This window comes from Melanerpes formicivorus, unplaced genomic scaffold (assembly GCF_026170545.1).
Source record: "Melanerpes formicivorus ecotype bairdi unplaced genomic scaffold, bMelFor1.0.p_v2 SCAF_14, whole genome shotgun sequence".
Taxonomy (NCBI): domain Eukaryota; kingdom Metazoa; phylum Chordata; class Aves; order Piciformes; family Picidae; genus Melanerpes; species Melanerpes formicivorus.
Window position 1 is genome coordinate 10,043,695 of NW_027142366.1, and position 13,783 is coordinate 10,057,477.

Below are 13,783 nucleotides of genomic sequence, written 5' to 3' on the forward strand. Positions count from 1 at the left end.
GCCCCGGGGGCTCGTTAGGTAACTCGCTAAGCTCCAATCCACCTGGGCACCGGGGTCAGAGGTCATTGGGAGGGGTGCGTGGGACCGGGCATTAACCCTGCGCGCCGGCACCCGGGCCGTGCTCCGTTCTGTTCGCCCCCGAGTCCCGCGGCGGCACGTCCCGTGGCACTCGGCCCGTTGTTATGACGACACGGCCGTAAAGCCGCCATCTTGGCGGTGCGGCTCGTTGCGACATGGAGGCCGCGATGGCAACGAGCGCGGGGCCGGCGGGGCTTACGGCAGCTGCGGCCGAGCCGCGGGAGGAGGCGGCGGCTGATCGTACCGGCTCCTCCGCGCCTCCCGCCGGCCCCACCGCCTTCCTCAGCCTCCCGGCGCCCTTCAGCGAGGAAGGTACCAGGCGTGGGGCGGGTGGTGCAGCCGCGACAGGGCGAGCGGGGCCTGGGGGACGCCGGAGAGGGCTTGTCCCGGCGGAACCGGCGCTCGGCGCGGGGAAGGTCCTGGCTGTGCCGATGTCAGCAGGCATCGGGAGGCGGCTGGCGTCGGGGTGTCCGTTTCTCGCTGTGCTCCGTTCCTCGTCCGGATGGCGAGAGCGGAGTCCCGGGGCCTGGCCAAGCCGGGGAAACCGCTCCAGAAACCGCTCCGTTCAGGGAGCAAAACTACTCCCCGGCACCCCCGGGTCCTCTCTTCAGGAGTCGGGGCATGTGGGACACACAGAACATAAGTTTTGTGCGTAAAGCAGCTCCTTCAGAGGTGCCGAATGTTCTTGGTGTTTCAATCGCAGACGAAGATGACGTGCACAAGTGCGGCCGCTGCCAGGCAGAGTTCACCTCCTTGGAAGAATTTGTGCAACACAAATTGCAGAAGGTCTGCCAGCGAGCTCCAGAGGCTCTGGGTGCTGCATCAGCAGGGCTCCTCAAGCAAGAAGTACAAAAGGTGACAGCAGGCTTCTCCTCAAGCTCTGACTGAAAATAATTAGGATGCAACGGTCTGTTGGGTTGGAGGGGAGAGGACAGAGTGCAATGTTTGTCAAGGTAATAAAACCTCTCTGCTCAAATGTCATCTGTTACAGCAGGTGGTTCCTTCTGTCGAGGAGTCGATAACTGTTGCTCATATAGTTGTTGAAGCATCTTCAATAGCAGAGGAAATCAGCAACGCATCCGCTATAGTAGGTGAGCTGCGAGGTGCTTGCCTTCATCCCCCCTCCGAGGCAGGAGCTGGGTCATTCAGCCAGGCTTCCCTCTGTTGTGTGTTGGAGTTGGATGCATGAGACCTTGCTGCTACTGAGCTCTGGGGCTGAGCATTACCTCCGAGATGGGAGGTGTCCCTAGGCCAGCTTTGCAGTTTTCTCCACATTAGTACAAATTAGAGCTTAAACTCTGTTCCACAAATGTCCATTTTCATGTTTATGCTGCACTCATGATCTTGCAGAGACCTGTGTTCCACATTTAAAATAGCTGCTTCTTCCTACCACATGAAATACTGAAACAGTAAATTGGTCTAAAGCTTCTGTATAGAGCATCACTCTCTCGAGGCCTTGAACAGCCTGGTCTAGTGGAGTGTGTCTCTGCTCGTGGCAGGGAGGTTGGAACTAGGTGATGTTTAAGTTCTCTTCTAACCCAGACCGTCCTATGAATCTGAATCTCGCTGCCCTCTCCCCAGGCAGTGGGCACATCAAAGAAGTCATCGTTGCAGGAGACCATGTGTTTGAAAACCCAAATGGCCACATTGATGGAGAAGTTGCTGAAGAGCAAGGCCACCCTGGGGAGCAGGAGCAGGATGTTTCCCCAGAGCTGATCAAGGTTAAGCTGCTGATTAACAAAGAAGGGAGATACGTGTGTGAGCTGTGCCGGAAGACGTTTAAAACGGTGAGTGTCACCGCGGCCGCGTTCGGCTCAGCGAGTTGTTTGTGCTGTCTGTTGACAAAGACGTCTCCAGATTTGATCATGATGGCCTTTGCTTTGAAAAGCACAGCTCAGCTTTCAGAAGGAGTGTTGATGTTCTTCACAGTTGAAATGCAAAGCCTTTAACTGCGTGGTACATCTTTTAAGACGGAATTCTTTCCCCAGGCCAGCATCCTGAAAGCTCACATGATCACGCACAGCAGCAGAAAGGACTATGAGTGTAAACTCTGTGGGACATCCTTCAGGACAAAAGGCTCTCTGATTCGACACCATCGGTGTCACACGGGTAAGGCAGTGCTCCAAAAAGAGCTCCTCACTGCTGGAGTTGGGGTTGTTCAGCCTGGAGAAGAGAAGGCTCCAGGGAGACCTTAGTGCAGCCTTCCAGGATTTCAAGGGGGCTACAGGAGAGCTGCAGAGGGACTTTTGACAAAGGCATGGACAGGGTAAAGGAGAGTGGCTTCAAAGGGCAACAAAGTTAGTGAGGGGCTTGGAACACAAGCCCTATGAGGAGAGACTGAGGGAGCTGGGGCTGCTTAGCCTGGAGAGGAGGAGACTCAGGGGTGACCTTACTGCTCTCTACAACTACCTGAAGGGGGGTTGTAAACAGGCAGAGGTTGGTCTCTTCTCCCAGGCAGCCAGCACCAGAACAAGAGGACACAGTCGCAGGCTGTGCCAGGGCAAGTTCAGGCTGGAGGTCAGGAGGAAGTTTTACACAGAGAGAGTGATTGCCCATTGGGATGGGCTGCCTGGGGAGGTGGTGGAGTCGCCGTCACTGGAGGTGTTCAGGAGGAGACTTGACAGGGTGCTTGGTGCCATGGGTTAGTTGATTAGGTGGTGTTAGATGATAGGTTGGATGCGATGATCTTGAAGGTCTCTTCCAACCTGGTTTATTCTATTCTATTCTTATTCTAAATGGGAAGAAGCTGGATTGAGATTGGACATTTAGGAGGAAGTGGAACAGGCTACCCAGAGAGGTTGTGGAGTCATCTCTGGAGACATTCAAAACCCACCTGGGTGTCTTCCTGTGTGACCTACTGTAGGTGATCCTGCTCTGGCAGGGAGGTTGGACCGGATGGTCTCTAGCAGTCCCTTCTGGCCCCTAATGTTCTGTGACTCTGTGAAATTTTCCCCCCTGAGGGTTGTGCACTGGAACAAGTGTTCCAGAGAAGCTGTTGAAGCTGCTTGAGCAACCTGGTCTAGGAGGAGGTGTCTTTGCCTATGGCAGAGAGGGAGGTTGGACCTAGATGATCTTTTAGGTCCCTTCCAACACAAACCATCCTGTGATCCAGCTCACCTTCCATGCGATTCATTGCTGCTTTCCACCTTCCTCTGAGCGGAGAGTGTGGAGCTCCCTGGGAGGCCACACAAGGTGTGGTCTAAACGCAGTGTGCTGGCTGCAGAAGGCTGGAAGTGTTCTTCTGGCAGCCTGTTGCATGCTGGCTATGGTTAGTTTAATACTGTTGTGTCCATTCTCCTCATTTCCAGATGAAAGACCTTATAAATGCAACAAATGTGGGAAAAGCTTCCGGGAATCGGGAGCTTTGACTCGGCACCTGAAATCCCTGACGCCTTGCACCGAAAAAATCCGCTTGAACGTGAACAAAGAGATCGTGGTCAATAAAGATGATCTGCCAACAGGTCAGTGACAGCACTTGAGCTTTAAATTCTTTCTCACTGGTGGAAGGAAATATCTCTCTGGTGTTCAATTTATGACTTTTATGTAGGAGAAAGGAAATCATAGAATGGTTTGGGTTGGAAGGGACCTCCGAAGGTCATCTATTCCGACCCCCCTGCAGGCAGCGTGGACAGCCTCCCCGAGATCAGGTGGCTCAGAGTCTTGTCCAGCCTGACTTTGGATAGCTCGAGGGATGGGGCCTCAACTACCTCCCCAGGCAACCTGTTGCAGTGTTCCAGCACCCTCATGGTGCAGAACTTGTTCTTAACATCCAATCTAAATCTGCTCTTCTGTCATTTCAAACCCCTGCCCTTTGTCCTGTTACTGCAGGCCTTTGGAAACAGTCTCTCTGCAGCCTTCTAGTAATCCCTTTCAGGTACTGGGAGGCTGCTAAGATCTCCCTGGAGCCTTCTCTTCTTGGGGCTGAATGACCCCAGCTCCCTCAGTCTGTCCTTGTAACAGAGGTGCTCCATGCCCCTGGTCATTTTTGTGGCCCTCCTCTGGGCCTGCTCCCTCAGGTCCATGCCTTTCCTGTGTTTAGGGCTCCAGAGCTGGATGCAGTACTCCAGGTGAGGTCTCCCCAGAGTGGAGCAGGGGGGGCAGAATCACCTCTCCATCTGCTGGTTATGTTGCTTTTGGTGCAGCCCAGGCTGCCATTTGCCTTCTGAGCTGCAGACATTGCTGTTGTTACAAAGCTAAGTGATTAACCTCAAGATTAACCTTTACACTTGGCGTGTGGCTAAGTGTTGGCTGTGCGGAGTGCCTGAGGGTCTGTTACAAACATGGCTTTAGCAGGCACCAGGTACTCAGGACACAGCAGATTGCTGAGGGGTGGTGGTACACTGGGTGACTCCTTGTGCTGCTTCTCTTGAAGGATCCTGTAGCTCCAACACAGAGACTGTCACATCCATAGGCGGTGAATCCATCGAGGCCTCGCCCGTCATTCACCTCATGACAGATGCAAAAGGCAATGTGCTCCATGAGGTCCACGTCCAAATGCAGGAGCTTCCTGTGGTGGATGCAAAATCTCTGGGCCAAGATGTGAGTGTAATTTCTCTTAAATTCCCTGTGTACTTTATGCAAAGAAATAGTATGAGGTATTTCGTAGAATCATCGAATTGTTTGGGTTGGAAAAGACCTCTATGATCATCAGGTCCAACCTTCAATTGAAGACTGTCATGGCCATTCAATCATGTCCCCAAGTGCCATTTCTTCACCTCACAGACAAAATGTTCTTAGGTGCTGAGATGAAATCTGTATAAAGTAAATGCTTCATGAACTTCTTTTCCATCTGAGAACATAGAAGGTGGACTCTGCTCTGGCCTGGCTGTGGCTTGGCTTGGCAGTGTGTGTACAGCACATGGGATGGGGTAGGGTTCACCACCATACATTGAATGCTACAGAAGGTGCTTCTATTGGCCATACCCTGGTTGAGAGCAGAGGCTTCTCATAGACTTATAGAACTGTTGAGGTTGGCAGAGACCTTTTTGATCATCAAGCCCAATCACTCACCCAGAGCTCACAATCCCACCACTGCTCCTAAGCTGCCACCACTAAACCACATCAGACCATGTTCCTTAGCACCACATCCATACATCTTTTAAACACCTCCAGGGATGATGACTCCACCTCCTCCCTGGGCAAGCTGTTCCAGTGCCTGAGAGCCTTGCAGGGAAGAAATTTTTCCTGCTATCTGAAAAAGAAAGTTACTTCTTGCAAAGCCATTGCTACTTGGGTTTTACACACAGCTGCACACCTCTCACCTCTTTCTCTGGTGTTGCACATCTGTCAACCAGCACTGACCTGATCCAAGGCTCTGCTAAGGTCTGCATGCTCCCTGGGCTATACGTTTTCAGAGTACAGATTTACCTTTTCTTCCTTCTCGGTCCAAGATCATCCCCTTGATGATCTTTAAACTGCCTGTCACAGTACTGCCACTGGGACAGGCTGCCCAGGGAGGTGGTGGAGTCACCATCCCTGGAGGTGTTTAAAAGATGTGTAGATGCAGTACTGAGGGATGTGGTTTAGTGGCAGTGGTGGGATTCTCATTCTGTTAGATCCCTTAGGAAGAGGGACTGCTGTGGCAATGCGGCTGTAAAATGTTATTTGCTGTACTAATGAATTGGGTTGTTCCTTCCTTCAGCAGCCACATCCTGAGGAGCTGCCCTGCGAGGGAGAAGCGAACAGTGAGAACCTGCTGAGGCAGGCCATGAGGAATTCAGGCATTGTCATCGAGAGAGTTGCTGTGGAGGAGATGCAGAAGCCCCCTGAGCCTGCTGTGGCTGCTGCAGAAGAACTAGAAAATGAAGTGGTGGAAGCAGAGGAGGAGCCATGTGGGGAGCAGCAGTGTGTTGAAGTAGAGCAAGCAGAGTCTGTATGTTTGCATTGGAATGGTCTGCCTGGGGCAGTGGTGGAGTCACCATCCCTGGGGGTGTTCAAGCTATGTGTGCACCTGGCACATAGGGACCTGGTTTAGTGGTGACCCTTCAGTGCTGAGTTGAGGGTTGGACTTGGATGACCTTGAGGTCTTCTCCAACCAGAGATATTCTGTGATTCCCCACTGGAGGAAGGTTTTCACCCTGCCTGTGCTGGGCTGAGGACAGGTTATGCCTCAGCACCCTGTGTCTTTTCAGCACATCTCTGCCCATGCCTGGGTCTTTGGGTCAAATTTTTATGATGTCTTTTCATGTGTGCTCTAAGCATTGTGTAAGCACACGTCTGCTCTCTCCTGTTCATAACAGGCCTCTTCCTTGGCAAAGCTGGAGGAGTTAGCAGGGTGGCAGTACTTAACTGGTGCACACACCAGTACAAGAAATAGTTACGTTGCTCCGTTTTCTTCCCAACAGACCAACGTGGAAAGAACAAATGGGTACAAAAGTTATGTTTGTCCTCAGTGTAATGAAGCCTTCAGTGAAGCTGCTTCCCTTGAAACACACATCAGAGGTCATTTAGGTAAAGCTCTGTTGCTTATGCTGTTGTCTGCAATGTGCCAGGTCTTGCAGACACCTTAAGTTTCAGATACCCTGCCTTTACATGGCCAGTAGCTGTGCAATCTGTTGATGCTTAACAGACTAATATGAAACAGTTTATTTTGGTTGAGCTCCAGAATAGAGGATAAAAGAAATACTGAAAAAACTACCAAACTTTCCATGTTTCAGGGCCAGCAGTGCATCCTTGAAAGCAGTTTGGTGAGGAGGGCAATAAAAAGGTTAGTAAGGCAGAGCAGGGTGGTAAGCTGGAACTGCTGCCAAAGAACAACATTTGAGCAGAATTCTCTTAAAAGCAAGCCCGGGGGGGGCCATAAAGATGATCAGGAGGGCTGGAACACTTCCCTTACCCAGACAGGCTGTGAGAGTTGGGGATGCTCAGCCTGGAGCAGAGAAGGCTCTGGGGGGACCTGAAAGCTGCCTTCCATGACCTGAAGGGGCCTACAAGGAAGCTGGGGAGGGGCTTTATTCAAAGGCTTGTAGTGATAGGATGAGGGGCAATGGCTTTAAGATGGAAGAGGGGAGATTTAGGCTGGAGATCAGGAAGAAATTCTTTACAGTGAGGGTGGTGAGACACTGGAACAGGTTGCCCAGAGAGGTTGTGGATGCCCTCTCTCTGAAGGTGTTCAAGGCCAGTTTGGATGGGACCTTGAGCAACCTGGTCTAGGTCTAGTGGGGGCTGTCCCTGCCCATGGCAGAGGGGTTAGAACTAGATGATCTTTAAGGTCCCTTCCAACCCAGATCATTCTGTGATTCACAGAATGAGAAAGCCTGAAGCTGCAGTTGAAAAATCCGATTTCCCCCCTTCTCTGGCATCATTTCTTTGTAAGAATTCTGCAGGTGATAGAATTTTGTCCCTAGATGCTTGCTCCTGCTGGTTGTCCTGTATCATCCATGCGTTCTCCCTGTGTCCCTCTCTAGATTACAAACCTTTTAAGTGCGAGGAATGTGGCAAAGAGTTCACCAAGGGCTATCTGCTGAAGAGGCATCAGGAAGTGCACGTGAACGAGCGTCGCTTCCGCTGCGGAGAGTGCGGGAAGCTCTACAAGACCATTGCCCACGTGAAGGGGCACCGCCGGGTGCATTCCGACGAGAGGCCCTACTCCTGCCCTACCTGTGGCAAGCGGTACAAGACAAAGGTGGGCCCCCCTTTCACAGCTCCCTGCCCTTCAGGTTGTCCTTTGGGAGAAGTTAGGGGGGTTTGCTCCTGAAAGAACAAATAGGAACACTTATCTGCCTCTCTGATGATCCAGAGCTCCAGAAGGAGCTTTTCTTTCAGTGGGCAAGAGAGGGACAGGCTTGCAAAACCTTTCATGTTTGGGAAGAAACTGTTCCTTGATGTCTGGAAAAAGTGATGTATTAATAGAATCACTTCAGTTGGAAAAGAGTTTTCACATCATCCAGTCCAACCATTCTCTAACTCTACCAAGTCTGATGTTAAACCCTGGCCCTCAGCACTTTTAAACATCTGCAAGGGATTGGAATTTAGCCACCTCCCTGGGCAGCTTGTCCCAGTGTTTGAGAACCCTTTGAGTCAAGAGGTTTCTTCTAATGTCCAACCTAAACCTGCCCTAGTGCACCTCAAGGCCATTTTCTCTTGTTCTGTTACTTGCTCATTGAGAGAACAGACCAGCCTCCACCTGGCACCAACCTCCTTTCAGGGAGTTGGAGAGAGCAATGAGATCTCCCCTCTGCCTCCTTTCTTCTGGGCTGAACAACCCCAATTCCCTCAGCTGCTCCTCACCAGACCTGTTCTCCAGGTTCTTCACCAGCTGTTCTCTGGACCTGCTTCAGCCCCTCAATGTCCTTTTTGGAGTGAGAGCCCCCAAACTGACCCCAGGATTCAAGGTGTGGCCCCACCAGTGTTGTGTACAGGGGAACAATCCCTGCTTTGGTCCTGCTGGCTACTCTATTGCTGGTACAAGCCAGGAGACTAAAAGCAAGTCTTTCAGATGCTGAGAGGAGACCTTATGGCGCTCCACAATTCCCTGAAAGGAGGTTTGTGCCAGGTCGGGGTTGGTGTCTTCTCCCAGGCAACAAGCAATAGGACAAGAGGAAATGGCCTCAAGTTGTACCAGGGAAGGTTTAGGTTGGACACGAGGAACAATTTCTTCCACCTGAGGATGGTCAAGGCCTGGCCCAGGCTTCCTAGGGCAGTGGTGGAGTCCCCATTCCTGGAGGGGTTTCAAAGCCCTAGAGATGTGGTGCTGAGGGTCATGGTTTAGTGGTGACCTGGCAGTGCTGGGTTAAGGGTTGGACTCCATGATCTTAAAGGTGTTCTCCCACCAAACTCGGTGCTCTAATTCTAAAATCCACCTTGCTTGAGTTTGTCACTGCCTTGAGCTGCCCTTTGCTGGGCTCTCTCTCTGCACAGAACGCCCAGGATGTCCATTTCCGTACCCACCTGGAGCACAAGCCCTACGTCTGCCAGTACTGCGGCCGCGCCTTCCACGAGAAGGGCTCCCTGGTGCGCCACATCCGGCGGCACACAGGCGAGAAGCCCTTCAAGTGCTACAAGTGCGGCCGTGGCTTCGCCGAGCACGGCACCCTCAACAGGCACCTGAAAACCAAAGGTGAGCTGGCACAGCTTGGCTGCACCAAGGTGTGCTTGGCAGAGTGAGGTTCTACAACTGGGCACTGGGGAAGGTCACAGATTGAATCCTAGGTGTGAGGGTGCCAGAGCCCTGGAGCTGGCTGCCCAGAGTGGTTGCGGAGTCTTCTCAGGAGACTTTCAAGACCCCTCTGGATGTGTTCCTGTGTGACTTGCCCTACATGATCCTGCTTTGGCTGGAGTTTAGAGGCCCCTTCCAACCCCTACCATGCTGGGATGACCACTTGGCCTGTCTCGGTGGGATGGCTCTCATCTGACTGCTGGTGGCTTGTCAGCAGCATCCTCTTAGAGGGGTCCTCTTTGTACAGCATGGGGTTTTTTTTGCAGGTATGCCTATATTTGGGGTGGTCATGGAAAATAATCTTTGTGTGGTGTTTTTGGAATCCAGGTGGCTGCCTCCTTGCTATGAAAGATGTGGAAGAAGTGATAGTGTCTGAGGAAAGTCAGTCAGCTGACAACTTGGCTGCAACTGTCATTTCTGAAGATCCTCACACTGTGTTGGTGGAGTTCTCTTCTGTGGTAGCAGACACTCAGGAATACATCATTGAGGTAAGGAGTGGGGCAGACATTCCTTGTGCTGAACTCAGTACAGGGTTCTGGCAGCAAAATCTCCACTTGGGCATGTTTCTCATCAAGGAGAAAATATAGTAGGACCTAGCCAATGCTACTTCTGCCTTCATGACCCTAGGAGTGTGGATTGTCAGGGGATAGGGCTGGGCTGGCTACTAAATGTCAGATGCTCACTCGTAACCACTGTCCCCTCCCAGAAGGGATGCTGGTGCTTTCTGCTACAGCCCCAGGAAGGATCAGTATCCCTGCAGTGCAGAACATGTTTGTGATACCCTCTTCTGTCTGGACTGGGACAGCCCTGCCATTTTATTCCTAAAAGCTGAATCTCTTGTGCAGGTCTCCCAGGGTGAGGGGAGTCAGAGTATCAGCACTGCTCAGTGTTGGAGTCCAGGGGGTCTGCGTAGCTGTGGTGTGTGTCAGAGGGACTCAGGGGGTCTGAGTAGCTGTGGTGTGTGTCAGAGGGGCTCAGGGGGTCTGCGTAGCTGTGGTGTACACACACCAGAGGAATTGAGGTGGTTGCACAGCAACTCTACCTGCCCCAGTGTCTAACCTGACGCCCTCCATTCAGGAGGCTCAGTCCAGTGCTAAAACTCTGCTGTTCCAATACCAGCCCTATCCCAAATCTTCAGGATTTAGTGGATCATCTGGGCATGGAAAGCAAGAGCAGCATTGCCCATGGTGAAACTGAAGGTGTAATTAGTAACAAAATCCACTGTGTGGTGCATGGGGTGCCCAGCTCAGTCTCTGCCCAGCACAGATCAGTGGGAACCACCACAGCCAAGTGGCAGCCTTTGCCCAAAGGGATAAACCACAAATAAAAGACCAAGGGAACAATACCAGAAGGTATTCAGGAGGTGAGGCAGCAGCACTCAACTCTCAAGCCCACTCCCAGAAGACTCAATGTGATGCTGTACTCGGCAGTAACATGATGTGATAGGTCTGCTTGAAGGCTTTCAGAGGAAACAACCTTATCCTCTCTCAGCTGACCAAGCCAGAATTCCAGCTCCTTAGGCATTATCAGCCCCTGTTTGGGCCACATTGGGCACCAAATCAATCTGTCATGAGTGGCTGCTGGGCTGGTCACTAAATGAGTGACAGACTCTGTGAAGCCTTCTCCCTTCCCAAAGGAGAAGAGAAAGAGAGCAAGGGAGAGAGAATTCCTTATTCTTGGAGGAGTTGTGGAGGCTTCAAGCCTGGAGGTGTTCAGCCAGGTTGGATGAGGCCTTGAGTGACCTGGTCTAGTAGAAGGTGGCTCTGCCCATGGCAGGGGCTTGGAACTAGATAAGATCAGGTCCCTTCCAACCCAAACCAGTCTGTGACTCCCTTTAGTTCTGCCATAGTTTTTCTCCTTATTTGTGAGCACTCTGCATTGAAGTAGCTCTTGATGATGGGATTTGGAGGGAATTTCTGAGAGACATCTGAGGGAATAGAAAGGCTTTTGTAAAACATCTTAGTGTTTTGTGTCTTGGTAAGAAAAAGCTGGGTTTTGGTTTGGGTTTTTTTGTCATAACCCATAAAGTGAAGGATCCTACTTTGTCTTTCCAGACTGCTACTGAAGACATGGAGACCAGTGAAGCTACTGAAATAATAGAAGGGACAAGACATGAGGTAAAGCCTTCACATAAACTGTTATTTTGGGGACTTGTAGATAAAATGAGTCACTTTCAGTGACTGACAGTCCTGTTAAATAAGCCAGCTTCAGATCATTCACATACACAGGTCAGCACTACAGAGGCAGGTAAAACCATTCTGCTAGTCACACTGGGTTGGTTGGAGCGCTGTTAATCCCAGATCCCCTCCAGGATGGTGGCTTGTGACTTGTGTGGTGGCATGCATGGGAGCAGAGCTGCTGGCTGAGGACACTTGTATGTGTTGCCTGTACTGTCCTCCTGGTCATCACACCTTGTTTGTGGTGATGATGTCACTGGAGAGAAAGACCTGGGTGTGCTGGTCAGCAGCAGCTGAAGAGGAGCCAGGGTGTGCCCAGGTGGCCAAGAAGGCCAACAGCAGCCTGTGCTGGATCAGCAATAGTGTGGCCAACAGGACCAGGGTAGTATTTGGTACTGGTGAAGCCATACCTTGAATCCTGTGCTCAGTTTAGGGGCTTTCACTCCAAAAAGGACATTGAGGGGCTGGAGCAGGTCCAGAGAAGGGCAGTGAAGCTGGTGAAGGGTCTGGAGAGTATGGCTGGTGAGAAGCAGCTGAGGGAACTGGGCTTGTTCAGCGTGCAGAAAAGGAGGCTGAAGGGAGACCTCCTGGCTCTGTACAACTCCTTGAAAGGTGGTTGAAGTGAGGTGGGGGTTGGTTTCTTCTCCCAAGGGGCAAGTGACAGGGCAAGAGGAAACAGCCTCAGGTTGCCCCAGGGGAGGTTTAAGTTGGGCACTAGAACAAGCTTCTTGACTGAGAGGGTTCTCAAACCCTGGAGCAAGCTGCCCAGGGAGGTGTTTCAAAGCTGCAGAGATTCAGTGCTGAGGGCCATGGCTTAGCACCAGACTTGGTAGAGGTAGGGAACAGTTGGACTGGATGATCTGAAAGGCCTTTTCCAACCCAAAGGATTCTGTAGCTCTGTGCTAAATGTCTGTGCTTAGAGGACAACACACTGAGAGGTAACTTGGCCTCTTGCCCTTCCTGCAGGTTGACAGCCACATTATGAAGGTGGTGCAGCAGATTGTAAATCAAGCAAACTCTGGTCACCAGATCATTGTGCAGAACGTCACCGTGGCAGAGAACTCGGAGGTGAGCACAGACGCCGCAGACACCATCACCATTGCCACCCCCGAGAGCCTGACGGAGCAGGTGGCCATGACGCTGGCCTCGGCCATCGGAGAAGGAGCCGTGCTGACCACCGAGGGTGGCATTGAGGCAGAAGAAGCCACGGTGACAATGGTGGCATCTGAGGACATTGAAATCATGGAGCATGCAGGAGAGTTACTGATTGCCTCGCAGGAGGGGGAGGTGGAGGTGCAGACTGTGATTGTGTGAGCAGCAGCTGCGTGCAGCGAGTCCCTGACAGTCAAGGCAAACTCAACAGGGAGTTGGGTCAGTGCTGAGTTTGCCCAGAGAAGGGAGGAAGAGGAGGCTTCTGAGGGTGAGTGGGGATGGTACAACTTCAGGGCTTTTCTGCTTGAAATGGATATGGCAGGAGTTAATACTCTGCATGGTTACATGGTGGGAGTGCCTAAGCCCCTACCTGACAGTATTTTATACGGCTGCCCCGAGAAGGGCAGATGTTTGCAAAGCATTTACCTCTGACCACAGGACAGCAGCCTTCTGGTGCTTCAAGGATTCAGAAAGTGAAGCAACTCTGCAAAGTCTCCTCAGAGACAGCTTCATCATCTGCATCTGAAACCAAGAGAACCAAACATAGGGAGCTCTGGTGTGTGCTCATCACCACTCCATAGCTTCCAGGCCTTTAACCTCACAGCTCCAGTCCTCCTGAGGCATGGTACTGCACTGTTCCCCTTTCTTTCCCCCACTCTTTTCCTTTCTGTCCCCCCTGCCCTGCTACTCTTTTTGCTTTTCTCCCCTCTTTTTTTCATTTTTCTTTGCCTCCTGTCTCTTCCCTCCCCTGGACAAGTAGCCTTACATGCTGGTCTCTGATAGAAGGCACCCCTAGCCCCTTGCACTGCCAGACAGGCTGCTCTGGGAGCCAGCTGTTTGGTAAAGCCATAGTGTACAGCGGTTCTTTTTTATTTGAAACCAGAGGTGGGTTTTTAATTGGGGATTGTACAGATTTGGCCTGTAAATAAAAGCATCTTTCCAAATAAAATTATTTAAAGTTCCTATGATACTTCTCTAGTTTCTGCTCTCTTAGTCTTTGAACAGTAGAAGTGGTGGAGAACTGAACGCTGTGCTCAAGAAACCTTCATTTGGGGTGAGTCAAACACTCTGTTTTCTACCCCAGACAGGGCAGCACAGCCATGCTCTGGAATCTTTCAAGTGATGCCTTCAGAGGGATATTAGAAGAACACTTCATAGCTTTGGGTTTACTTTTATCTTCTGATGTTAAGGCAGAGAGTTTTCTTGAGATGCTTCAGAT

General features: G+C 51.5%; 1 protein-coding gene across 4 annotated transcripts; it reads left to right on the forward strand.

The window, feature by feature from the left end:
- Positions 1-48: 48 nt before the first annotated feature.
- Positions 49-13,532, forward strand: E4F1 (E4F transcription factor 1). 4 transcript variants are annotated; one of them, XM_068146918.1, is made up of 14 exons: positions 49-390; positions 782-933; positions 1,070-1,169; positions 1,660-1,865; positions 2,067-2,187; positions 3,387-3,539; positions 4,451-4,617; positions 5,723-5,950; positions 6,423-6,528; positions 7,485-7,702; positions 8,938-9,136; positions 9,563-9,723; positions 11,290-11,352; positions 12,379-13,532. In XM_068146918.1, the coding sequence occupies exons 1-14, from the start codon at positions 234-236 to the stop codon at positions 12,724-12,726; spliced, it is 2,379 nt and encodes a 792-aa protein (XP_068003019.1). In that variant the 5' UTR covers positions 49-233; the 3' UTR covers positions 12,727-13,532. The 4 variants fall into 4 exon arrangements, with proteins under 4 accessions (XP_068003019.1, XP_068003020.1, XP_068003017.1 ...); XM_068146919.1 differs by having other exon boundaries at positions 1,073-1,169; XM_068146916.1 differs by having other exon boundaries at positions 50-390; positions 5,720-5,950.
- The last annotated feature ends 251 nt before the right edge of the window (positions 13,533-13,783 follow it).

Bases quoted from the DNA above. Each gene is read 5' to 3' on its own strand.
- E4F1 (XM_068146916.1), top strand. From the start codon at position 234: ATGGAGGCCGCGATGGCAACGAGCGCGGGGCCGGCGGGGCTTACGGCA. The intron at 1,170-1,659 runs GTGAGCTGCGAG...CCCTCTCCCCAG, and splicing joins CAACGCATCCGCTATAGTAG to GCAGTGGGCACATCAAAGAA. The intron at 9,724-11,289 runs GTAAGGAGTGGG...TTGTCTTTCCAG, and splicing joins CTCAGGAATACATCATTGAG to ACTGCTACTGAAGACATGGA.